Source organism: Rattus norvegicus, chromosome 13 (genome assembly GCF_036323735.1).
Source record: "Rattus norvegicus strain BN/NHsdMcwi chromosome 13, GRCr8, whole genome shotgun sequence".
Classification (NCBI taxonomy): Eukaryota; Metazoa; Chordata; class Mammalia; order Rodentia; family Muridae; genus Rattus; species Rattus norvegicus.
In genome coordinates, this window is record NC_086031.1 from 35,203,725 (window position 1) to 35,228,241 (window position 24,517).

At 48.1% G+C, this 24,517-nt stretch overlaps 1 protein-coding gene across 3 annotated transcripts in view; it reads left to right on the forward strand.

Moving 5' to 3' along the window:
• The window catches only part of Ccdc93 (coiled-coil domain containing 93), a 73,524-nt gene that overhangs the window by 43,371 nt on the left and 5,636 nt on the right, over positions 1-24,517 (forward strand). For 2 of the 3 annotated variants that reach the window (NM_001024997.1, XM_063272275.1), the window contains 12 exons: positions 1,574-1,690; positions 3,824-3,886; positions 7,020-7,093; positions 8,162-8,243; positions 8,768-8,833; positions 9,486-9,539; positions 11,072-11,134; positions 15,556-15,664; positions 17,245-17,327; positions 18,647-18,684; positions 20,544-20,628; positions 22,239-22,352. In NM_001024997.1, coding sequence (NP_001020168.1) covers positions 1,574-1,690; positions 3,824-3,886; positions 7,020-7,093; positions 8,162-8,243; positions 8,768-8,833; positions 9,486-9,539; positions 11,072-11,134; positions 15,556-15,664; positions 17,245-17,327; positions 18,647-18,684; positions 20,544-20,628; positions 22,239-22,352 — 948 coding nt within the window. Of the gene's footprint in view, positions 1-1,573; positions 1,691-3,823; positions 3,887-7,019; positions 7,094-8,161; positions 8,244-8,767; positions 8,834-9,485; positions 9,540-10,511; positions 11,135-15,555; positions 15,665-17,244; positions 17,328-18,646; positions 18,685-20,543; positions 20,629-22,238; positions 22,353-24,517 lie in introns of those variants that run through there. The other variant, XM_039090684.2, reaches the window with a different exon arrangement.

The window sequence follows — 24,517 nt, forward strand, 5'->3', positions numbered from 1 at the left end:
CAGTTGATGAGAGGAGAAGGGTTGTGAGTTTGAGACCAGTTACCTGGGTTACAGAGTCACACACACACAAACACACACACACACACACACACACACACACACACACACACACACACACACGATGGAATGCTTGCTTTTGCTTGGTCTCCAGCACTCCGTATACTAAGCATGACTCTGCACTCTTGTGACCCCCACCACTTGAGAAGTGGAGGCTAGAGAACATCCTTGACTGTAATGCTAGTTCTAGGGCAGCCCAGGTAAATGGAGCTACCCTGTACTGTGGAGAGCCAGGGATGGGAAATGAATTATTCCAAACAGAACAGCAGGCTCATGTAATTCTGATAGTGATGTGAAATGTTCTTGGGTTGTACGTGTGCTGCTTTGGAGGGGTTAGGTTGTATGTTAAAATCTCATTCGGAAATGAGCTACAAGCTATAAACAGGGCCAAATTATTAATACTGTTGAGGATGGGCCAGTCAAAGCAGTAATGGTGAATTCTTTGTAACTCTGGCTTTCAAGTGATTTGGACTAGGAAGGTCTTCCCTCCCACCCTTTTTCTCCTACCTTCAAGTAGTTCAGAAAGACTTTATCCTTCCCCAGGCTGTAGGTTGTACCTCCATGTATGCAAACTTAATCTTGAAATGTTAACTACAGTTTCCAGCAATCCAGCAACCTGAGTGTCTTAGTGTGGGTCTTAGTACATCATTTAAGTCAATCAGTATTTCCCTCACAAGCTTGCCTGCTAGGTCATTCCGGAGCCTGTCAACTTGCCAGTGAACACTATCATCATGCGGGCATGTTAATGGGCAGTTTCTGAAGTGCTGGGTTGCATTTCTCAGACTCCCAAGCCCATGAGCACTAGTGGAGTGTGCAGGGGCAGTAAGATACCTGACAGGTTTGCCTCATTTAGGCTGGAAGTGACTGATTCACTTGGTCTTGGGGTTGTCAGGGGCATTTGACTATTCAGTAATGCTGTCTAGTATAACAATGCTACTGCATCAAGTAGACCTGTCTGTTTCTTTTCCCCAGGACTTCTCCCAGGGTTCCTTTTAAAAAAAGATTTATGAGTGTTTTCACTTCCATGTTGTATGTGCCTGGTAATCATGCAGGGGCCAGAAGAGGGCATTAGGTCCCCTGGAACAGGCGCTACAAAGAGTGAGGAACCATCTAGGTGCGGAGAACTGAATGTTGTGCAGTGATAGTAAGTGGTCTTAATGGCTGCGCCATCTCTCCAGGCTCCTCCATGTCCTGCCAAGGTTATTAATGCAGATGTTCTTATGAGGAAACCACTAAGACTCCTGAGTCCCCCACTCGGGCCCCTCTGCCGCCTGGACGATGGATTCATCATGACCTTAGCAGAGCAGTCTGTACCCGTGGTGCTTTCCCCTGCTCCAAAGCTCAGTTTGCCTCCGTTGTCGTTAGACTTTTCCTGTCTAGATTTTGGTTCTAAGCAGGGCATTGTAGATGCCCTGGCTGGTGTGACTGACTGGCCAGACCCTCCTTGCTTACACTGAGCAGGGATAGACCACCTGAATGGAGGCGAGTCCATTATGTGCTTTGGGTTTCCCCACAGCAGTCTGAGCTGTCCGCTGAAGAAAGTCCAGAGAAATTAGGAACCTCCCAACTGCATCAGCGGAAGGTCATTTCCTTGAATAAACAGATTCTGCAGAAGACCAAACATCTAGAAGAGGTGAGTGTCTTTCTAATTCCGCTCGTGGTAATGACCATTCCTCCAAGAGGGGAGAAGTCAGTCAGGAGATGGTGAATGAGAGCCCTGTGGTAACTTGGTCAAAGGAGGCTCTGGTGCAGGCATAGAAGAGTTGTCAGTCCAGTCTAGCTGCATGTGTTTCGTAAGTAAGGTGTACGTGTGAGATGTGTGCGTGATGGGTGTTTGCAGGTGTGGGGTACTTGTGTACAGGTGTGCATGTGTGCCCGATGGGTTTGTAGACACCAGGCTCATGCTGGTGCCTTCCTCGATCACTGCCCAATTTAGTTACTGAGGCAAGGCCTCTCCGAACCATTTTGACTAATCTAGCAAGCTGTTGCCAGGGATATCCCTTGTCTCTGGCCCCTCCACCCTGCAATTAAAGGCAAGCTGCCACACTGATATCTAGCTTTTCACATGGGTTCTGGGGACCCAGTCTTCAGTTTTCAGGCTTGCATAGTAAGCACTTTTTCCCTAAGCTCCTTTCCTCATCCCCACGAGTAAAGTTTTATTGGAACAGCTAAGCACTCATATTCTTGCCCATTTTTCTGTGATTGCTTTCAAGCCACTGTAGCAGAGTTGAACAGTTGTAGCAGACACCAAATGGCCCACAAACCTAAACTAGATACTGCCTGGCCCTTTATAGGAAAGGTTTATTAACCCCTGTCACAGAAGATACAGAGCAAGGCAGGAAGGATGAATTAGCCTCTGGGAGCTCTTTTTGCACTTGCAGAGAATGTCTTCTAACTCCCAGCACCCACATTTGCCGCTCACAGCTGGCTGTAACTTCAGGGGCCTGACTCCCTTTTATTGCCTCTTCAGGAATACCCAAGCATTCTAGTTTGTGTGCAAACACACATACACATGTGTGAAAATATACAGGGCCAGAATGGTATTTCTTCACTTGTACATAGTGTTGTGAGTGTTACAGGGTGAGCGAACAGTGGGTCGGGGCCTTGCCTGCCAGGTCCCAAGGTGTTATGGAGACCTGCAGTAAATGAAACATCTGTCACCCTGACACTCAGTTACAGTTGTGGTGAGGGTTTGACAGGGAAGTCAGTGGAGCTAACCGAGCCCGAGGTCATGGCTGACTGAGTCTGGAGAAATGAACAGGCACTGACTGAGTAGAAGGTGGAGATGTATAAAGCAACATCAGCAAAGGGGAAGGGAGGAAGGGTTGGCCAGTTCCTTGGTGATGGCTGAGGATCGAGTGGGGTGTGTCGTGCGCAGACTGATGACAGAAGATCTTCCAGGTCCATGTGACGACTGTGGAAACCACAGGGGGTTGCAGCAGGGCAGTGCCTGAGTACAGACAAGGCACCAGGACAGGCTTTGACTTTACTTGGGGTGATTCAAGGCTTATGTAATTTTGCAGACAGGGGTCAGACTATCCAAAATGAGCAAAGGTTATTGGCTGAAGGCTTAAGGCACCGAATGCCTCATTAGCATGGGGAAGCATTTCAGGAATCTCGGGTGCTAGCTGAATGGGTTCTTATCAGCAGAAATGAAGTTGAATCTTAACCAAGGCTACTGTGTAGGTGTAGAGGTGTGATGGGGGGTGGGGCAGTGTTGACCTCCCCAGACAAGGTCAGAGAAGGGGAATCCCTGCTAGAGAAGGAGCCCTCCACATGTTCTGAGCCCAGAAGGCTGTCAGGACAATGATAGACGTTGACCTTAATCAGCAAGGCAACACAGTGGCATGCTGCAGCCTCTATGATGTGGAGTGTGAGCAGGAAAAGTGAAGGAGGCCCAGACTCTAGGAAGCAGGTGCAGTAAATAAGCTGGGGATGGCGGGACTAGGAGAACCGAATGAGTTCCTCACTCAGTTATGAGGGCACATGCCATGGAAGTCAGAAGGTCATTTGGACCCAGATGGAACCAGATGGGCCCTGGGGCTTGAACTCAGATCATCAGACTTGGTGGCAAGTGCCTTACTGCCCAAGCTGTCTCACCAGACCCAATTGATGTTCTTTAAGAGAGCTATTGGGGGAGGTCATGTTCTTGGTTATAGGTAAGATCTGGGTTTCCACTCTCTCACTGTAAAAGAAGGGTCCCATTGAAGTCTGTACTGAGGAAAGGACTCTGTTCAAGCAGATGTCCTTTTTCTCTCACTCACAGCTGCAAGCGAATCATACCAGCCTCCAAGCCAAGTACAGCGACAAGAAGAAGACGCTGACAGAGGTAAGCAGATCCCCCTTCTCAGCTGTGACCTCAGGGCCCACAGTCAGCACCGGCAGGTCAGATCTCAGCAGTGTGGATGAGCAATGGTATGGGTTGTGCACCATCATGAGACTTCCTTCCCCTGCTGTTGTACTCGACTCTGAAGACAGAGCCTGTCCCGTGCACACCAGCATTCTGCCAGCAGCGCTGCTCAGCCTTGCCCACGCTGAGCCCTCGCATGATTCAGACCCAATTTTCATTGCTATTAACCCTGCCCATTCAGGATATGGTGGACACATACATGGTGATAGCACATGACACTCATGGAGGCAGCCACACAGCCACCCAGGAAAGCTGGACACTAGCTGGCTGCTGCATTAGTGGCTTGGGCTACCAGCTCTAACATATATATCTGTATCCCAAGCCTATCAGTCACAACTCCAGGTCCCTACATGGAAGTGTAATTTGCTCTGAATGAGCTGTCTTCCCAGATCTCTGTGGGTGGGCAATCATTGTGTCTAAAGTGTACGCTGTGCAATAGCTATTTATTTAACCAGAATTCAGTTATAAATTGCTTCACCATTTTTTTCCATGTTCCATTGTTTGACTCTGGGTTATATGTTCATCTGGTTTAAAGTTTCCTCTTGCTAGCTCTTTATACTACTGTACACTCCTCACAGTCACTCGGCTGTTACTGACAAAACCCCTGACAGGAAGCAGCTTGAGGAAGGAAGGCTTTAGTTTGGCTCGAATTTCAAGGATGTAGTTGGTTGTGCCAGAGAAGTTGAGACAGCAGGAACTTGAAGCAACTGGTCACACCTCATCCAGTCAAGAGGCAGACAGATGACTGCTACACACATTCTCTTCTTTGTGCAGTTCAGGACACCAGCCTCTCAGGTGGTACCTCCCACTTGTAGGGTGGGCCCTCCCAGCCTAGTGAACCTAACAAAGAAAAACTCATAGATTTGCCCAGAGGCTGACCTATCCTGGCTAATCCATTGCAAGTGTGCCCAGAGCTTGTCTCATGGGTGATTCTAGATTCTGTCAAGCTGACAGTCAGTATTAGCCATCACGACAGGTTGCCCCCATTGTTTCTGGAGAAGGGTGCTGCCTTCTGTGTGGTAAATCAGCTGACGGCAAGAGATACTCAGAGCTGTACTTTTCTTGGCTGTTGCCAGCCATTTCAGTCTCTCAGATGCTCTCTTCTGTGTAACAGTCAGCCCTCACTGCTTTGTTGACCTAACCTCACTCTCCTAATACAGTCCTCAGCCCTACAAGCTATTCTTCCCACCTACGCTGGCTCCATAGCTGACTTCCATCTGTTCCCTGTGAGTTAACCCACTTCTGTGTTCCAGGGTCATAGCCTGGATTATTTGGAAACTTGAAGTGAGAGGGGTTTGATGAAACACCTGGCTGTACTGCCATTTTCAGTTAGGAACTTTTTAAACTTGTATTTCACTATTCACACAGTTCAAAACCTCATGAAACACAAAAAGTAAGTGCCTATAACTTACCATCTGTCTACTCACTCCAGGGTAATAAGTACAGCCAGTATTTTCTGAATCTTTTAAGAATTGTTTTGATTGTATAACAATTATATTCAACACACTTGTGCACATTCCCTCTTTAAAATTTTGTATATTTGTTTACTTATTTCTTTGGGTGGGAGAGCTGTTAAGCGTGTCACAGCACATGTGTGGAGGTGAGAGGACAACTTGGGGGAGTTGATTCTCTTCTACCATGTGAATTCCAGGGACTGAAGTCAGGTTATCAGGCTTGGCGGCAAGTGCTGTCACTGAGCCATCTGGTCAACCCACATCTGCCTACTGCTTTACATGCTTGAGTTTACATGACCATGACTTTAGACCTCATTCTCTAGATCATTGTAAAAGACATACATAAAAACAAAGCAGAAACAGAAGAGCTGGGGAGATGCTCGGGGCTAACATGCTTGCTGCAGAGGATTTATGTCCAGAGCCTGATTGTCCAGTAAAGGCCTGGCATGTTGGTGGCATCTGGGACCACCCCGCACTGGGGCTCACTAGGCAGTGAGACTAGCAAAACCCTGACTTTCTAGTTCAGTGAGAGATCAGGTCTCAAAAATTAAGATAGAGAAGCAAAACTGGAGAGAAATTAATCTGAATCAGCCTCTGACTCCATGTGGACACCACGCACAGACATGTATCCATGCACACTCCTATAAAATATACAAAAGTATATTGCTATGCATTAGCATCTGCATTCTCTTGAAGATTTGTCTCATTAGCGAACTCAGAAGAAGGTAAAACCACTTGTCTTAGTCAGGGTTTCTGTTGCTGTGATGAAACACCCTGACCAAAACGCAAGCTGGGGAAGAAAGGGCTTATCTATTTTACATTTCTATATTGCCATTTGTCGTTGAAGGAAATCAGGACATGAACTCAAAGGGCAGGGACCTGAAGGCCGGAGCTGATGGCTGATGGCTGAGGCTGTAAGGAGGGCTGCTTACTGGCTTTGCTCCTCACAGCTTGCCTGGCCCACTTACTGATAAAGCCATCAGCCCTGGGATGGAGCCACACACAACGAGCTGGCCCCTCCCTCACTGATCACTAATTAAGAAAATGCCCTACAGCTCTGCGGATAGCCTGATCTTATGGAGGCATTTTCTCAGTTGAGGCTCCTTCCTCTGATGACTCCAGCTTGTGTCAAGTTGACACAAAACCAGCCAGTTCACCATTCAAGAGGCTGGGATGTTTCTGTCCTGCCATGACAGTGATTTTCTGGTAGTTACTCTCCCTCTCCCACTCTTCCTTTTCCTCCCCTCCAAGCCACCCCCCCCCCGTGTGTGTGTGTGTGTGTGTGTGTGTGTGTGTGTGTGTATGTGTGTGTGTATGTGTATGTTTATCCCCACCTCCTTTTCTGCTCCAAGGCTATTTTCCCTCCTCTCTCTGCAGCACTGTGAGGTCATCACCATGTTTCCAAGGCCAGAGCAGCATTTAGCAGGTTTTGGCTCTGACCTCCCCTGGCACCTCTCCCCCTCCATCCCATCTGTAACCAGATCCAGTGGGCTCAGTTATCAATCCAAAATGAGTGAGGAAGCCAGGTGGTTCATGAAGTACACCCTCCCGTTTGCTTTTAAGCCTCCATAGCCAATGATGACACTGCTCTCTTGCAGCTGAAGAATCACGGTGAGAAACTAGACCAAGAGCAGGCAGCCCTGGAGAAGTTAGAAGCCAAAGCCGACCCGAGGTAAGGGTTTCCGAGTGTGCCACCATCTTTTTGAGGAAACTCGCTGCAGTGTCTGATGCTTGATTTGTCTGATCAAGGGACGCCAGAGGCCCTGGGTGGTCATGAGATGGAGCTCCATTTCCATTCAGATAACGTCACGTGACCAGAAGGGACCAGCAGTCACTCTGATGCTCACTGAACTTTTTGGCCTGCACTGAGCACCCACCTTTCTTTCAGTCCTTCCTGGTCTCAGAGCAGTGCTGTTTTAGTGTTCTGATGCTAAAAACATCAAGTCAGGGCTGGGGGCTTAGTGGGTATGGTGCTTCCTTTTTAAGCATGAGAACCTAGGTTTGATGTCCCAGATCCGACCTGAAAAGGCTGGGCATGGTGGTGCACCCTTGTCATCCTAGAGCCAGAGAGGCAAAGACAAGGCTCCTGGACTTGCTGGCTAGCCAGGCTAAGCCGCCACTGAGAACACAGGGGGAACAAGCTGCTGAGAGGGCTCCATGGAGTAAAGTGCTTACTGTGTATGAAGTCTGGTGACTGGGGTTCACTTCCTCAAACTCGCCTGGTAGAAGGAGAGAACCGACTCCCACAGGAACCAGACTTCCACACTCACCCACATGAAATAAATAAATAGATGTGAAAACTGGTTTTAATTAAAAGGAATTAAGAGATTTACACACACACACACACACACACACACACACACACACGGCTTTTGATACTATGTTTACTTTGAGTACAATTAATAAATGCTAAATGAGTAACACCAAAATTCTTTGATATTTCCAGAGTTGACATTCTCATTTTAGAATCCTGTCATGTTTTTTTAACTTTTTGTTTGTTTGTTTGTTTGTTTTTGTTTTGTTTTGTCTCCTCATGGGTTTGAAGGTCCAAGTGCATAGTCAGAAATGGAAATAGTGACCATTTGTGGCACTCGCCATTACAGCGAGGGAAAAAAAAGGGAAATAAGAAGGAGCTCTTTGTATTCTCACTGTGGCTTCAGCAGTGATTCATAAAGTCACATCGTAATGGCCTGCCCCATAATGGCTTGCTTTTTTGCCCCGTTTTCTGATCTCACCCCAGCATTCTGCAGAACCTGAGAGCACTCGTCGCCATGAATGAAAGTCTGAAAAGCCAGGAACAGGAGTTTAAAGCGCACTGCCGGGTGAGTGCTGTGTGGTCTTGGGCAGGCAGGAGGGCTCGGCAGCAGCTCTTGGTTTCCCTCCCCTGTGACACTGGGGCACACTAGCCAGTGCACTATCAAAAGTTGACTCAGGCTCTGGTGGTGACTCTGTGGGTAAAGGGATTTCTGCAAACCTGGGAGAGCTCTCTTCCAGGAAGGGCCGAGCTTGCAAGTGGGAGCAGAACACCTGGTCCCCTTTGTCTTCTGTCTTAGCACAAAGTAATGAGAGAAATGTCTGCACTGGATAGTTACAATGGGCAAGCAAGATGGCTCAGCAGGTAATAGTGCTTGCCACCAAAGCTGACAAGTGTGTTCAGTCTCTGTAGAAAGAAAACACTAGGATTCACAGGTTTTCCTCTAACCTCTACACATATGCCAAGGTATGCAATATGAACATGAGCGCACACACGTGCACACAAACGTAAAAACAAGCCACGAGTGGCTCACCAGTTACCCTGCAGTTGGTGGCTCCCCTGAGCTTTGTAAAGTTCACCTTGCTTTTGCAGGAGGAGATGGCTCGGCTCCAACAGGAAATTGAGATCCTGAAAGCCGAGAGAGCGCCAGGCGAGAAGGTAAAGGCTTCCCTTAGCCCTCTGTGCTTTCAGTTGCTTTTTGGCTAGTGTGTGGAGGGACTGCAGCAGTTCGGTGGTTCTTCCTGCAGTTACATGAAGAAACCTCCATTCACGTCAGATAGAGAGGGCACTGCCCGGCCAAAGGAAGTGTTCTAAGTCCAGGGAACTGACATGATACGTTTATCGGGGTTAGTTACAGGGGTTTCGGTGGCTCACAGGCAACTCCAAAGGCAACGTACAGGTAGCCGTGCCATGGAGAGCCCCACTTTAGTCAGTGGTTGACCTCTGACGTATTTGGGTTGGGGGAGGGTCTCATACCCCTCATCCCAGCTACTCTGATTAAAGATGGCAACAGCTAAGTCAACCCTGGAGTAAACAGCTCTCAGCACCAACCATTGATCATTTTCCAAAAAGCACTGTTACTTTACTGGAGCTGGGCCTATAGATGTGTATTCCCCAGGACTGGAGAGATGGCTCACTGGGTGGGAGCATTTGCTACACAAGTATGAGCATCTGAGTTCAAATCCCCTGCACCTGTGTAAAATGCTAAGCTTGAGGTGCTGGAAAGATGGCTTCATGATTAAGAGCACCTACTGCTTCTCTCTGCTCTCTTTACTGAGAAAAGGTGCTGACCTCATTTCACTCCTTTCAGACTATCTCCAGCGGAGAGCCGCAGGGTGCCCTGACCTCCACCATGACTCACAATGTGAGTATTTCCTCATCCTTGACACTGGCATTGTCCCAAGAGAATGTGTCAGCCTCCTTTCTGTTCTTGCACAGCTTTCCCGGCCTACTGTATAGTCTGTGCTGCTGCCTCCTCTTCTGTTTGGTTCCATTTTAGACACCTCACTCCTCAACTAGAAGACATCTGTTGGCCACCTGAGCCCCAGGGGGCGGGCGAGTGATGCAGAGGGAAAACTGCTGCCTTTGCTGTGTGATGGCAGGCCACTGCTCTCGTTGGCCATACTGACTGTGTAGAGGGTGTATCCAGGCTTCAGCTCAACACAGTTATAAACTTACTTAAAATATTATAAGGGATTTGGGGGGGAGACTTGATCGCATGCTTTCAAGCACAAATGTTATAAGCGATCACATTGTGTCACATGTATTATAAATGAATGGGCACAAATACATTCCAGCACAACCCCATTTTCAGAAATAGACAGAGTCAGACGTGGGTCGAAGCTGTAGGCCTTCCATGACATGCTCTAGTTTGCTGACCCCTGTATGAGTTAAAACAGTACTTGTCACATGTAAAGAGAAAGGAAGAAGATCAGTTAAGCACGGGGCACCAGGCAGGGCCTTCTTACCTGTTAGGAGACTGGGCAAGGGACTCCTTCACTGGTATCTGTTAGATGTCACCTATAGCTGAGCGCTGTCCAAGGACCTGTATGTATGTTCCTTTTATGTTCTTGTGCATGCATGTCCTTCTGTGATTTTTCTCTGAGGTAACAGAGTGTCCAGCCATCTTTCCTATGCCTTGGTCCAGTGTAGAGGCACAGCTACGTCAACTCTGTCCCCAAAGGACTTTCTGTAGTGATGAAAATGTTTGCATAGGCCTCTTCCCACGCATACTGCATAGCTACTGAAACCAAGGGACTGATTCCTTTTCCTTATTTTACTTGGTGCAAGTTTAAATGCCACGAAGGGTTACTAGTTATAATTTTGGATACCTCAGGTCCAGTCAGAAACATAAACGAAAAACAATGTTAGCAGAAAACATCGATGGAGAACGAAGACTCCTACTTACGGTAGAGTCGTCTTCCTTTTGTTTTAGGGTGCTCTGAGAAATGGGGCTGAGGAGCCCAGAGGAGGTGCTCTCTTAAGAACATTGCCTTTAGGGGCTGGCGAGGTGGCTCAGCAGCTTGAGTACTTGTCCTGCAAGCCTGGAGACATGAGTTCAATCCCCAGAACCCACGTAAGGTGGAGGGAGAGAACCAACTCCACGAAGTGGTGCTCTCACCTCCACAATTCCTGTGACACATAATATGGTCCCTGCACAGTAGTAATAGATAATTGTTTTCTTCTGAAAAGAAGATTGGATTCAGCCCAGATCCTAATAAAGGGAGAGGTGTTACGAGATGATGTGAAAGTATCTCGAGGTGTGGAGTTCTAAACTTGGTCGTTTGAGAGGAGGAACTCAAGCTAAGAGAACATGGTTAGATGTACTCAACTTTCAAAGACTCCATCAGAATGGAAGTTCCATTCTAGATAACTGTGGCCTGTTCTCACCTTTAGGAGGACCTGGACAGACGGTACAACATGGAAAAAGAGAAGCTGTACAAGATCCGGTTACTACAGGTGAGTGGCCACAAGGACCAGGGGCGCACGGATATGCCTGGCTGGTACGAGTGTCCTGTGAAGGTGGGGGTGTAGGTGTATAAGCGCTAGCATGGCCAGGACCTGCTCCCCGCTCCCACTACAACAGTCATGCCATGACGTAAGGAGTGGCTGGCAGCCACACAAGGGTCTGTTACTTTCAGCAGGGCTATCTGGAGTTGAGCTTCACCCTACATGCAGGGTAGGTCTGACTGGCCTGACAGTTATAGTAGTTCCACATGTTCTAAGTTCTGTCCCCAGAACTCATGTCAGTTGCCTCATGGCCACCTGTACCTCTCCTCCTGCAAGGCATCTGACACCTTCTGAACTCCATAAGTACCCACACTTATGTGCACATACCAGCACACACACACACACACACACACACACACACACACACACACATACACACACACACACAAACACACACACACACACACACACACACACACACACACACACGTACAGATCATTAAAAAGGTAAATAAAACTTGGAGGAGGCTGAAGAGGTGGCTCAGCGGCTAAGAGCACTGGCTGCTCCTCCACATAACCCAGGTTCAGTTCTCAGCGCCCGTGTGGCTGCTCACAACCATCTTTCAGGCCCAGTTGTGGGGGTCCAGCACCCTCTTCTGCCTTCCAAGAGCACCGGGCACCCACAGGCATACATATACATGTAGATAAAACACTATTCACATAAAGTGATAAAAATAACTTCCAGTAGTTCAAGTTCGGGTCTACTTACCACCTAGAGATGTGAGAGCATAGCATCATGGATGGAGTGGGGAAATTGTAAAGCCAGCTCCAAACCTAAGCGCGGTCAGGACTACATTTCTGAGCCTGTTGCATTGCCAGTGCCTGGCTCATGGAGACTCAAACCCACACACGACCCTTGGCCTTGTGTCGCATGTTGGTTTGGGCCACTTTCTTTTCCTTTGGTTGGGGTTGGGGGAAAACCAGGCTTTGAGAGGAATGGGCTTCTCATAGGCATCAGGGGCCTATGAGAAGTTATTCTCAACTTTCTGACTCTTAATTATTTTGTGAGATATGGTTACATTCAAATGAATCAAATATGTCTTTGATACAAGAGCATTATTAGGATTTTTAGTGTTTTGTGAAGGTGTCTTACAGGTGAAGCTGGCCTCAAACTCTATGTGTAGCCTTGGCCTTGAACTTCTGATAATCCTGCCTCCCTCTCCCAAGTGCTGGGAGTATAGATATGCACCACCATGCATGACTACCCTTCAAATATTTAAAGATGGCTTCTTAGCCTTCAGCAAATTCAAGTGCAAATATTTAAAGGTACATAGAGTTAATACAATCTGGGCCCTACTGATGTTTGGAGACCCTGACTGGCTACTTCTTACATATTCAGCAACGCATCGGGTCCCAGTAGCAGGAACTGGGAAGACTTGCCCTCTGGGAACTGGTTATTTGAGGACCAAGATCCACCTATGTATGCCAAAGTACAAGGCTGTTTATGTGGAAAATGGTACTACTAGGGAGAGGCTGAGACCAAGCTGGAAGATACAAGGAAGCCAATGGCTTGCCAAGGGTCTGGCCTGGGTAGAAGCAGCAGGATCTGTGAGTGGAGCTGGCAGGGGAAAGTGAGGGTTGCGTCAGCTGGAGGAGAGGAAGAGGGATCAAGGTTGATGTGGAGGTCACTGGGAAATGGGTGTAAAGGAGCAGGGACATGAGTGGCAATATGAAAAAAGTGTAAGTAAACGTTCTGTGGTCTGGACCGGGTTCACAGCAGTTTAAAAAGTGCTCGCCTTGCAAGTGTGAGGACCAGAGATCAGATTCCCATGAAGCCATGTAAATTCCAGGTGCACACAGCGGCCCACCTAGAATTCCACCCTCAGAGGGAGACAAGAAAGTCCCCAGAGTAATCTGGCTTGCAAGGCAACTTGTCCTGTCTGAGCTCTGGTGTGATTGAGAGACAGACACTGCCACAGTGGATAAGGTGGAACAATGACAGGGTGATTCCTGCCATCAACTTTAGGCCTTCATATGTACATGTGTATGTGTACACAAGCTCCCACAGACATGAGCACCATACATTGCACACATGAAAAACTTGAGGGACCCAGTAACCATCAGGTAGCATTTGTGGGAAGAATGATTGGCGTCAGCTCCGACTCAAAAGAGTTTGGGCTGGAGAAGAGTCCGCAGTGGGGATGACCACTAAGGCTGTGGGCAAGACCCAAGACTCAACCCTAGTGAGCGATCAAGGACCAACAAGAGAGAGATGAAGGCTGCCCACGGAGGCTGAGCAGACAGCTTGGGTTGCTGTCAAACTTCAGTATGATAGTTTTTGCTTCATTGTATTCATTTTGCCATGATTGGTTGTTATTTCTTGGGAGCCTATTCTTTTCTAATGAGAAAAGGGGAGTGGATCCAGAGGGGAAGGAAGTAGAGGGAAAGGAAATAATTAGGATATATCGTTTAAGAAAAGAATCCATGGGGTTGGGGATTTAGCTCAGTGGCAGAGCGCTTGCCTAGGAAGCGCAAGGCCCTGGGTTCGGTCCCCAGCTCCGGAAAAAAAAGAACCAAAAAAAAAAAGAAAAGAATCCATTTTCAATATGCAAATTGTTGAGGACTGAAAGAGCTAGAAGCTCAGACTCCACTATTCACCCATGCCCCAGAAAGCTTCCAAAGTGAGAGTTTTCCTGGCAAGACTCAAGACACATAGGGAATCCATGTCCTTGGCGAAGCAGTGAGTTCTTACTGGGGTTACTTCCAACCCGACTGTTGGTGAGGGTTGACTTACAAGGAGCAGGAGTGACTCACCAAAAAGCCCTCTGTAGCACAAAGGACAACTCATGAAAGTGCAGCCCTGGAGACCCTGCACCATTTGCAGGCCGCTAACAGGCAGCAGTCTCCTTGACGTGGTTTCTAGGCATCATGGCTGGTCGGTATCCTACGCCAACAGTTGTTTGCTGCTTCCTTGGGGAAGGACCTAGTGAGTCTTGTAAATTCAGCTTTCCCAGAATGTTTGTTTACTCCTGGCCCACAGCCTGCCCTCCCTTCTTCCTGGCAGGAGTGTTCCAACTGGGAGGGAGCTGGGGTACAGCATTTGTCAAAGGAGAGAGGCCGAGGCGCTGAGGCTTGAAGGACAGGGCACGAAGCATTGCCTGGCCATCAGGACAAGAGCCTGGTGGCTGAATGGTAGCACAGCCCAGCAAAGACTTGAGCAAATGTAAATGCTGATGGACAGCCAGTGTATCCACAGGCACCCTCACACACGCAGAGCATTCTAGAAACAAAGACACAATCACAAGGTATAGCCTGAGTGCTGGTGTGAGGCAACCCCTCGGGTAAAGATCCTTGCTGACAAGTGTGTGCTGTGTAGGGCCACAGGACCAGGTTTGCTTCCTCTGCCCATTAAAGAATTAGAAGGCAAGAGAAGAGGGTCTCTAGAAATCTCAGGGACCAGCAGGGTCATCATATGATGGATACTAGGAAGGTGTAGGTTTCCTCATGGGGTACTTGGCTTCATTAATAAAAGAAATTATGAACAGACTCAAACAGAAGCTCAAGGACAATGTATTAATTAGAGGTTAAAAGGAAAACCCCAAGGCAGGCAGGCTGTGAATCAGAGTTGCCCAGAAGAGAGTGAAGATAACCGTGGAGGTCAGCCACACAGTGGGGAGGGGAGCCTCAGAAAATGAGCTAAGGGCCAGTGGTGTGCGTTTGCAATTTTAAAAGTATAGTTAGTTAGAAAGCAAAGGACAAAGGGATGAAAAAGGAGTAGTTAACTCTTCTGAGCCAGGGCTCAGGCAGGCAGGCCGGCCCCTGGGAGGCAGTTCCCTGGCCTGGTCCCTGACTTGTCCTGCTGGACTAACCCTTAAGGGAGGAGACAAGGGCATGTCTCCACCTAGAGGCAGAGTCCGTCCTTTGCAGCCTGAGCTTGATTCCCTGGACCCACAAGGTGGTAGGGGAGAACATCGTCCTCTGAATTCTACCACCCATCACGGCCTATGCCCAGGAAATAACCAAGCAAACAAGCAGATGCAACTTGACACATTTTAAACGTCGAATGGCTGTACCTTAAGATTCCTGTGAAGAAACACGAGGTGCTGAGATACAGACTGCAGTGGAAGCTAAGTGGTGTGGTCCTCATGCAACACCCCGCTGTCTCCTGTACACCTGACAGGACAGTCTGGTCTCCCTGTGAAAAGACTCTGAGAAGCTACTTATGGGCTTCCAAGAGGAGGAATTCAGAATAGAGTTTGGAGAGGCAGCAGGATGGCCCCTGTCATCTGGGTCTCCGGGGTCAGTCACATGGGAATGTGAGGACCTCAGGCCAGTAGAGGAGTGTCTGTCTTTGTGGCTGGCTCAGCGTGTGAGAAGCACATAAACACAGCCTTTGACTAAGTGTTCTCTCCCTGTCCCTTTGCATTTAGGCAAGAAGAAATCGAGAAATAGCGATTTTGCACCGCAAGATTGATGAAGTGCCCAGTCGAGCAGAGCTGATACAGTATCAGAAGCGATTTATTGAGCTCTACCGTCAGAGTAGGTGCATTGATCAGACACACTCTGGGGCTTCGGGAGGGACGAGAGTGAAGGGGCTTCATGCACTGTAGCACAGTGCAGCAATGGTCAGAGCACAGTCCACAAACGCCATGTTCAAAGGGGACCTTACATCATCACCAGGCTTGCTGAACAACCCTGGGAGACGACTTGTGCTCTGGCTGTTTGCTCTGTAGATGGACTCAGGACCTTGAGAGTCAGCTTTGGCGAGCTCTCTTGGTGGTTAGCCGCGTGCACTCACTCACCTGAGCCTCCCTCTTTCCAGCTTCCTATGCATCCCCACCCCAGCATCTGCAGATGGCCTGTGGCCGTGCTCCACAGATTCTCACTGCAGTTGCCTTAGAGCATCGCGCTCCCTCCATAATCCAGGACCGGTCTCACCTCAGCCCACCCAGTTATGGCATCATGTCAGGCTCAAAGCTGTAAAAAAGATTATTAATATTCTGTATATATTAATTAATGCTGGAAATTAATACAGTGGCAGTCATTCCTTAATCAGCTAGTTCCCCCAAATAACCACACAGAGACCATTTAATATTTCCTTTAATTTAATTAATTAAAGGCTTAGGTCTTAGCTAATTAATTAGCTAATCAATTAGCTCACTTAAGATAACCTGACCACTCGCCCCATCCAGTCACATAGGCTAGCAGTACCTTTCAGGCTTCTTGGCACATGTGACTTTCTTCTTCCCAGAGTTCCTTTCAACCTCCCAGGAAGTCCCGCCTTCTTCTCTCTACTGCCCAATCACAGGCTTTAGCCTTTTATTAACCACTTAACTTAGGGAGCAAGGTTTACACAACAAAAGCTGGAATGCATGAGAATTGGCTCATCTTGGGGCAACCAGATTTTGGGGTAGAGAGATTAGCATTTGAGTACATATTAGCACCAGACCAACCCCAACACAAAGCCACCCTCAGGGTCAAAGAAGGTGGTTCCAGTAATTAAAGTTCTGTCTGACAAACATGAGAACCTAAGTTTGATCTGATCCCAAGAAACATATTGTTATTTTGTTTGTTTTTTGTCTGTCTTTCTGTCTGTCTGTCTATCTATAAAGGCAGGCAATATGGCTCAGTTATTTAGTGTACATGTTTTACAGAAACCTAGGTGAAATTCCTAGCACCACCATGATAGCTCACAGATGTCTAACTCTAGTTCCAGGAGATCCAACACCCTCCATGTGTACTGGGCACAGATGTTGTACACATACATTCATGTAGACAAAGCATCCATACATATTTTTGAATAGGCCAGGTGTGGTGGTACACACATTGGGGACAGGTAGATCCCTGAGGCTCACTGAACACCCAGACTAGCTTTGTAAGTGAGCTCTGGGTTCAGGGAAAAGAGCTTGTCTCAAAAAGATAAAGTAAAGAGGGATTGAGAAAGATACCCATTGTCAACCTCCGACCTTCGAATGCACATGTGCACACGTACCAACAGTAGGCACAGAGACTGTTGTGAGTAAGTGTGCAAAAGGCCCTGTGCACATGCCTCCTGGGCCTGCTGTGCTGTGGTTCCCTGATGCTCTTGCATTAGGATGCTGATCTCTTTGTGTTGGCAGTTTCCGCGGTGCACAAGGAGACCAAGCAGTTCTTCACTTTGTACAATACCCTGGATGACAAAAAGGTTTATCTAGAAAAGGAGGTAAGAGCCTTGGTTTGCTTATTTCTGTCTTATTCCATTTTAAGTTTTGTTGTAGAGGGGCGGTATTGTACATGTATGGAGGTCAGAGGACAGCTAGTAGGAACCAATTCTCTCCTTACACCATGTGAGCTCCAGGAACAGAACTCAGGTCTTCAGGCTTAGCAGCGAGAACTTCAAACTAGCCCTAGTAAGAGCCTTTATGGAGATAAAATAACTCGGATGAGCCGCTGATAGCACGGTAGCTCCAAAGGATTCAGGTGGACCTAGAGCCTGAGATGTAGAAAGTTAGAGAGTGACTGCCTTCCTGTGCCAAGTACTGGGGTTTGTCACTGCAGTGAATGGCAGCTGGTGTTTACCCATTCTGTAGTATCATGTGAGAAACACCAGTATGAGGTGCTGGGAAGATGGCTCAGTACATAAAGTGCTTGCCTTCCAAACGTGAGGTCCCAGAAGCCACATTAAAAAATAAAAACACCCAAAACTGGCATGGTAGTGTGTTTGTAATGCCAAGACTAGATAGGCAGACAGATAGCTCACTGGGGATCACTGTCCCAACCCCAGCCCAGCCTCCTTGCTGAGCTCTGGGCCACTGAGAGACCTGTCTTAAAAGGCAGGGTGGATGGCCTCGTGAATGGCAACTGAGGTTTCTTCTGGCCTCCATATGCAAGTGTATATTCAAACCCATGAGACAAAAGTCCCCCACACGCTTTCTGAAGCATTAAGAGTAAGAATGTCTTTCCCACGTTGAGTATTGTGAATCTAAAATCCAGGTAGAGTAACTGCTTACCCATGAGCCGACAGGTTAAACGGTGCACGGCCAGGGGACCCCAGACCCTTCCCAGCATGTCTCACAAGGTCAGATGGAAGCTCTAGCTGTGAGGGCAGGGACGGTTTCCATGGGAACAGGACCATGATATGCTTTCTCAGAAGCTCTCAGGACCACTGGGCATCTGGCCATGTTGGTGGCCTTGGTGGCTTGGTGTGGGAGTACAGCAGTGGAGCATCCCTGCTGCGACTTGTCCAAAGAGCCCCGCCACTAGAATTCCCTGTAAGAGTCATCTTTCCACACTCTCATGGTCAGGCATTGTAGGGAAAATGGTTTTAAGTGGATGGAGACAGATTCTCTGAGGAAAACTATGCAGGTAAGAACATACTGTTCTTTCCTTTTTTTCTGTTGAATATCACTTTGACCTGCTTAACAAGATGTGTCTCCCCTTCAGGGGCCTTGTCCCAGGCCTAGGCAAGCTCTTCAGCAAGGACTGGGGTAGTGTGGGGACCTTTTAGCTTTCTACTTACATGGTTCTTTTTCACTCTCCCAGATTAGCCTGCTAAACTCAATTCATGAGAACTTCTCACAGTAAGTACTGGCTACCCTCGTCCCCGTCTGCCCTCCTGGTCTGGCTGAGGAGTGACTGAGAATGTGTTGTGTACACATGGTCTAGGACTGGGACCCCTATCCACTAAGGGCAGATGTGTCTTAATGGAAGATTCTGTAGATTACAGTGCTGTGGGTAAAGAACCTGCCTTGCCCAAGGACCCGGTTTCCATCCTAGAACCCTCAGAAGGGAAATCAGGCGTAGTGTCCTGATTATAACCTCAGCGCTGGGGGGTGGACATAGGCGGATCCCTAGGGTTCAGTGTCCAGCAAACTACTCTACTTGATAACCTCCAGGCCACTCAAATAACAGCCTCCCTGAATAGAGAAGGTCCCTCTGACCTTGTGGGCCCTGAGAAAGAACTCTTTAAGGTGTATTTTGTAAGTTAGCATTCATCCTCCCAACTCGGGATTTAGCTCAGCGGTAGAGTGCTCGTGTAGACTCGTGAAGCCCGGGCTCAGTTCCCCAGCACCACATAAACTGACTTCTTGTGTATCATATAATTCCAGCACTTGGAAGGGAAGGTAGGAGAATCAAGAGTTGTTTAAGGTCATTTTGCTACAAAGTTTGTTCAAGGCCAGCCTAGGCTTCATGAGATTCTACCGTAAAATAAAATAAATCGTATAGGAAGACCATCTGTATAAATCCTATAGCAAGGGAGCCAGGTAACACTAGCTCTGGAGTGTGTTCATGGCGAGCTAGCCTACCCACCCTGCTGGTAGCCCAAGGCTGGCTACTGGAACAGCATGCTTCCTTTGCTAGCACAGACCCCTGCCGGCCCTTGGCAGCCAACTATAAAACATTTTAAGGCCAAGTTCTTCCTGAATTATGGGCTCTAGACTTTCTACATCTTTTTTTTTTTTTTTCATTTTAAACACAGCAGGGCTAAGTCATTCTCCATTGAGCCTGAATCTGAATTCGATCTGCAGGACCCATGGCTTATGTACACACACACACACACACACACACACACACACACACACACACACACACACACACACACACACTGGGAGGTTCAGGTATGGTACCTGCCTTTGTGTCCTATTGCCCTTCTTAGACTGGAGGGCTGTATCCCTGATAACCATGGCAGAGTTCTGCTGTCAGGCCTCTCTCTGAAGAATCCCCTGTCTGTGAGTGCCAAGCTCTGAGCCTTCTGGTTCCCGTCCCTCTGAAGGACTAGATGCGGGTAGGAAGGTACAGCAGACACACTGGGAAATCTACCCCTTCTACTGCCTCCAGCAAAGTTCCAGGTTCTCAGCTCAGATCTGGAGGACTCAGAACATGTCCTCTAATTGCAGGCAATGTGGCCCTGTCCTCAGATTCTTAAAAAACAAAACTGAATCAATTTCGTAAGCAGTGTCATGGCAAATGGCATTGCTATTATTTTTATTCACATTTTATGTTGAAGAAATATAGTTTGGTTAAAAGTTATAAGGAAGAAGCTGAACGATCCTCGGAAGGGCAGCACTTTGAAGTTGCCTGTGTGTGTACTGCTGCTGAAAGAGACACGTGCCTGTCTGTGGAGATTAGAGGATCAGCTTGTTCTCACCTGCACAGTTTTCCTCAGAACCCATTTCCATCTAGTCAGGGGTGTTCCTTATGCAGCCCATGGCCACAGGAACGGAGGGAGAATGGGGAACAAAATTCACATTTGGTTATCAGATCAGAGGTTTGGGATCCCGACCGCCTGGTATTCTTGGTGGCTCCCTCAGCCCACTGTGCCCCGCAAAGGCCTGGTTGATTAGGTACATTCTAGGTACAGGACTGACTCCTTGTTGTCCTCCACCCTCTTCCCAACTGTCCCATGTGCTGGACCTACTTCTGCTGAATTTTCTTCCAGAGCCATGGCCTCCCCTGCTGCCCGGGACCAGTTTTTAAGGCAGATGGAACAGATCGTCGAAGGCATTAAACAAAGCAGGATGAAGGTCAGCAAGCTTACTTTACAGCAGTGCAGGCTGTGTGGTGGTGAGGAGGTCCTGGGCATAGGCTCTCCATCCAGACAGCGTCCTGTACTGCCTCACCAGCATGAGACTCTGGTGGGATAGGCCTCCACATTGCTGTTGGCCATAGCTCACAGACACTGAGACTCCTGTGTGTCAAACACTGTGCTGTTCCCCATATTAAATGAGCGGTGCTACCCCTTTCCTGCTTTACAGAAAAAGAATTGCCCCTCCCCAGCAGCCCTCCTCTCTTGTCCAGCCAGCCTAACCTACTTAGCCAGGTCTGGACCAGGTAGACCCAGGTAGACCATGGTGAGGGATAACAGCCACGTTTATCCCCTGCCTTACACACATGCACTTAGACACATGCACATGCATACGCGCAGGCTGCACCTGTTCTGTACATGAGTATTTTCTGCCTTCATCTCCTGGCTGGCTGATGGTCTACATTTAGCCTCAGAGATTAACTGCACAGAGCACCTGGCTCTGCTGAGTTCCTCTCCCGTCAGCCCTCCGCATCACAGAATCCACATGCCCTCACCCTCTCCGACTCCATTCCAGTTTCCTCAGCACTGATGCTGCTGTCACGTAATGTACAGTGGCCTGCTGGTCAGATGCTTGGTCGGTCAGTTGGTTGGTCGGTTAGTTGGTTGGTTGTCCCATCTGGTTTGGTACCAGTTGCCAGGATGTGCCCTGTGAGAACAAAGACTTTGCTTGTTCACTGCTAACTTGAGGTCCATTACTCTTTACCAAGTGTGCAAAGGCCCCGAGAAAATACCAAGAGTAGAGGTTCTGGTGCAGGCTTGTATTCCCAGTGCTGGGGACTGGAAGACAAGAGCGTCCCTGGAGCTTAATGATCAGCTAGTCTTGGGTAATTGGCAAGTTTCAGGCCAGTGAGAGCCCCTGTCTCTAAAACGGGGTGGTGCCGACTAGGTGGCTTACTGGGTACAGTCACATGACAGAAGGAGAAAACCGGCTCCCACAGTTCCTCCTCCCTTCCTCCAGCTTGTGGCTACTGGAGAAAACCTCCCTAAGTCCACATCTAGTGTCTGTGTATAAGATCAGCATTCTGGAAACACCCTATAACAGTTAAGATAGCTATAGATAGCTTACACTATGACACAGTTGCAATAAACGAAAGGTGGTAAACTATCTTATTATAGGCACAATCATATACATCAGAACTACACACACAGTTGACGTCCTGGACTAGGTAACCTTAGTCCCTGCCTTATGGCAGTCCTGAACCCTTTAGAGTCTCCTTACCAGTGACACCAGCAACTCTCCTTCCTTGGAGTTGTGTCACTCCGAACCCTACTACTCACAAGTACCCCATAGAGAGACAAAATAGTCCGCAGTCAAGAATCCCTCCCCAAATCCATGCTGTTCATCCGATGGTCTATAAATAGTGAACTGCTGAGTAGATTATAGATCCTACAGATGATATCATTCAGAAAGAAAACAGGCCAGCCTGAGGAAATCTGTTTAGAAGGGAGAGCCTGGGAGAAACATACAAACGCTAATCATGGCTGCCTGATGTGGCTGCTATCAGATGGCTCTTCGTCCACCACCATTTCCCAAAATGTTTCCAACAGATGGAAAAGAAGAAGCAGGAGAACAAGATGAGAAGGGACCAGTTGAACGATCAGTACTTGGAGCTCCTGGAAAAGCAGCGGCTCTACTTCAAGACTGTAAAAGAGTTCAAAGAGGTGAGAGCGTGTGGGCCAGACAGATGGTAGCCAAAGTCAGCTGAGCTGGGGCTGGTGAGATGGCCTTGTCAGAAAGGTGCTTGCTGTGAAAGTGGGAGTACTTGAGTTTGATCCCCAGAACTAATGGGGTAGGAGGCATAAAAACACAACAAGATGGTGTCCACTTGAATCCCAGTGCTGGGAAGGAGGAGGAGGAGGCTGGAGGACCTCTGGGGCTCATTGACCAGCCTACTACTCCGTGAGTAAAGAGTAATGTGGGCCAGCAAGATGGCTTAGTGAGTAGAGGTGCTTTCTACCAAGCTTGATGACTTGGGTTCAATACCCAGTACCCACATGATGGAAAGGAGAACCAACCCCCACCAGTTCCCCTCTGACCTCCATGGCAGGTGCATATGAACACAAAAGGCGATAAATAGGAATATATTTTTAAAAGAAACAAGGTAGACAATGTCTGAAGAGCAGCAGCTAAGCCTGACTTCTGACCTCCATAGGCACACATACACGTGCACATGAGCACACACACACACACACACACACACACACACACACACACAAATAAAAAGAGAGGGTCCCATGCTGATGATTTTGTTCTGGTTTACTTTTAAAGATTATTCTGTCTTCCTCTTCCACCTTCTCCTCTGCCTGCCTTGCCCTCTGTTTTCTGATCTAATGTTTGGCAGCGATATGCATACCCACAGGCATGGCAACACGTCTCATCCTTTCAAATGCTCTCCCAGCTCTGACTGTGCCTGTGGGATGAACCAGGCTGTAAAACAGACCTGGTCTCTGTCCTCAAGGAGCTTCGCTGTGGTGAAGGAGGTGGATGAGAAACTAAGAACAAATGAACAGAAGTCCTAGTGAACAAGAAATTTAAAAAGTGATAGTTTCAAACTTTACATGTAGGGAGACAGAGGCAGATGTTATAGTCAGAGTGGGCTCCACAGACTGAGCCAGGCTCTGCTATGGGGAGAGCAAGAACACATCAGGAAGCAACCAAGGCCCTGAGGCATGGGAAAAGCCCAGCAACTGATGTGGAGTCCAGCTGTGATACACATGTATGTAAGTGCATGTCCTCTGTGTCTGTGCAGAGACCAGAGGAGGGCACTGATGTCTGCTCTGTCATTCCTCAGCTATATTCTCGTGAGACAAGATCTCACTGGGTGTAGGCTGGCAGCCAGAAAGTGCCCCAGCCCTCCTGCCTCTGTACACACAGCTCCACAGTTACAGGCATGTGCACACGTCAAGCTTTTTATGTGGTTGATGGGGATTCAAACTCAGGTCCTCATACTTGCCTACCCAGTGAGCCACCTCCCCAGTCCCTCAGCTGTCTCTTTGTTAGAGACCTTAAGATGCTTTGGGAAAGGCCTGGGGCTGTTAGAGGTTTGCTAGCAGAAGCATTGTGAGCTGTCAGGTGAAGAGCTCTAGAATTTGCCAGAAGAAGGGGTTACAGAAAGGTAACTGGTATCTTAGGACACTGGGTACCATTGTCAGGGAATGGGCCCAATGACATCCCTCAGTGATAGCCCTCAACATGTTTAGTCGCAGAGCTCGTGTACCTCATTATTGGAGAGGGGAGCACCCTTCATCAATACTTCTCATCACGTCTTCTGTGCATTTAGTTCTTAAGGCTGAGACTACTTGGCATGGTTAGAACTGCTAGAACCGCTCAATGTGTCATCTGCTGTGTGCACACTAGGGCTGCCTTGCTCACATTTTAGGGTATGGTCTCCAAGGCCCCTTCTCTCTTACCCTCCCAAGCAGATAAGTATCTGCTTTCTGCTTCTGTCCCCTCGGAGAATTTAGAAAGTTCTGTCTGTAGGAAAGATGGTGCCTGGTCTCTTGCCTTTAGTCCAGAGGCTTCATCACATCTCTAGTATAGAAGGTTAGTAGGTCACTGTTGGTGGCTTCGTGCTTGAAGACTGACTGACTTGTCAGAAATGGCTAAGTGGCAAGAGATGGAGTTCAGTTGATGGAGTGCTTGCCTGGAATCCAGAGCACTGGATTTGATCCCCAGTACACTGTAATTCTCATATTTACTCAGGACATAGAGGCAGGAGGATCGGATTCACGCACGGTCATTTGGCTTTGGAGCCAGTTCAAGACCAAACTGGGCTATATGAGACTCTGTCTCAAAAAACAAACAAAAAAAAGGCAAAACAAAACAA